Source organism: Oxyura jamaicensis, chromosome 27, assembly GCF_011077185.1.
Source record: "Oxyura jamaicensis isolate SHBP4307 breed ruddy duck chromosome 27, BPBGC_Ojam_1.0, whole genome shotgun sequence".
Lineage (NCBI taxonomy): Eukaryota > Metazoa > Chordata > Aves > Anseriformes > Anatidae > Oxyura > Oxyura jamaicensis.
This window is the reverse complement of record NC_048919.1, coordinates 986423-987665: the sequence shown is the minus strand read 5'-3', so window position 1 is coordinate 987665 and position 1243 is coordinate 986423. Positions and strand designations below refer to the sequence as shown.

The 1243-nt window shown below is 68.3% G+C and overlaps 1 protein-coding gene across 1 annotated transcript in view; it reads left to right on the top strand.

Moving 5' to 3' along the window:
* GRN (granulin precursor) overlaps positions 1 to 1243 on the top strand; it is a 4633-nt gene that overhangs the window by 2967 nt on the left and 423 nt on the right. Inside the window, exons 8-9 of the mRNA XM_035347473.1 lie at positions 337 to 579; positions 684 to 889. Of these exons, the coding sequence (XP_035203364.1) occupies positions 337 to 579; positions 684 to 889 (449 nt within the window). The remainder of the gene's footprint in view (positions 1 to 336; positions 580 to 683; positions 890 to 1243) is intronic.

Below are 1243 nucleotides of genomic sequence, written 5' to 3'. Positions count from 1 at the left end.
GGGGGGGGGGGGGGGGGGGGGGGGGGGGGGGGGGGTCCAGCATGCCCAGAGCAGCCCCCCTAGCAGCATCCCACATCCAGGATGTGACATCCACCCAAGGTGGAGACTTCTGGGGGGTGTGCCCTGTGTCCCATCCCCCCCAGCTCCATCTGCACCCTGGCTATGGGGATGTGCCAATTGGGGGGGGGGGGGGCAAGGAGAGGGGGGCTTCCCATACACACATTCCTCCCCCATAACCAACAACTTCAGCAGTTTGGCACTGGGCTGGGGGGGACACGGGGTGCTGGGGGGTGGGGTGCAGGATGTCACCAAGCCATTGTGCCCTGTCCCCCCAAGGCCGTCTGCTGCAAGGACCACCAGCACTGCTGCCCCAGGGGCTACACCTGCAACGTGGCCACCCAGAGCTGCGAGAAGCTGCTGGCGGCCACCCTGCTGCAGTCACCGCCCCCCCCGGGACCACTGCTGTCCCCACTGCGCCCCGTGGCCACCATACCCGGTGACACCGCCAGTGCCTGCCTCCCCGGCCAACGCTGCTGCCGCAGCAGGGACGGCTCCTGGGCACGCTGCCCCTTCACCCAGGTCAGCGGGTGGCATTTTGGGGGGAGGGGACGGGGGGGGGGAGGGGCGGGGGCTGTGTCCCCACTGATGTCCCCACCGACGTCCCCAATTGCACCTCTCCATAGGGCTCCTGCTGCGAGGACGGGCGTCGCTGCTGCCCCGCCGGGTACCGCTGCGCCCGGGGGGGACGCGAGTGCTGGCCCCAGCGCTGGGACGTCAGGGGGGGGCATCTCCAGCAGGACACTGCTGTGACCCCCCCGGGGCAAGGGACACCACTGGCTGGATGTGCCCCACAAAATAAAAGGTTTCTAGGAAAAAAACGTGATTTTTTTTTTTTTTTTTGGGGGGTGGGGGGGGGAGGAAGCCGGGGCAGGGGCTGCGGGGTCCCCAGGGGATTTTTATATTTTAGGGGCCCCCCCCCCCCCCGGGGGGGGGGGGCCCGCGCCCCCCCTGCAGGCACGGCCCCACTCGCCCTTCTTCTGCCTTGCCCCATATAAAACATTTAGAAAGACAAATAAAATCCAAAGCAGAGGTCTGGGGGGACAAACGGGGGGGGCGATGGTGTCCCCCCCCGCTCCTATGCCAGCTTTGAGGTGCCGCTGGCCCGGGGGGCGCTGCCGCCCCCCCCTGCCCTGTGGAGACACAAGGAGGGACACGTTTCAGTGCGGGGGGGGGGGGGGGGCCC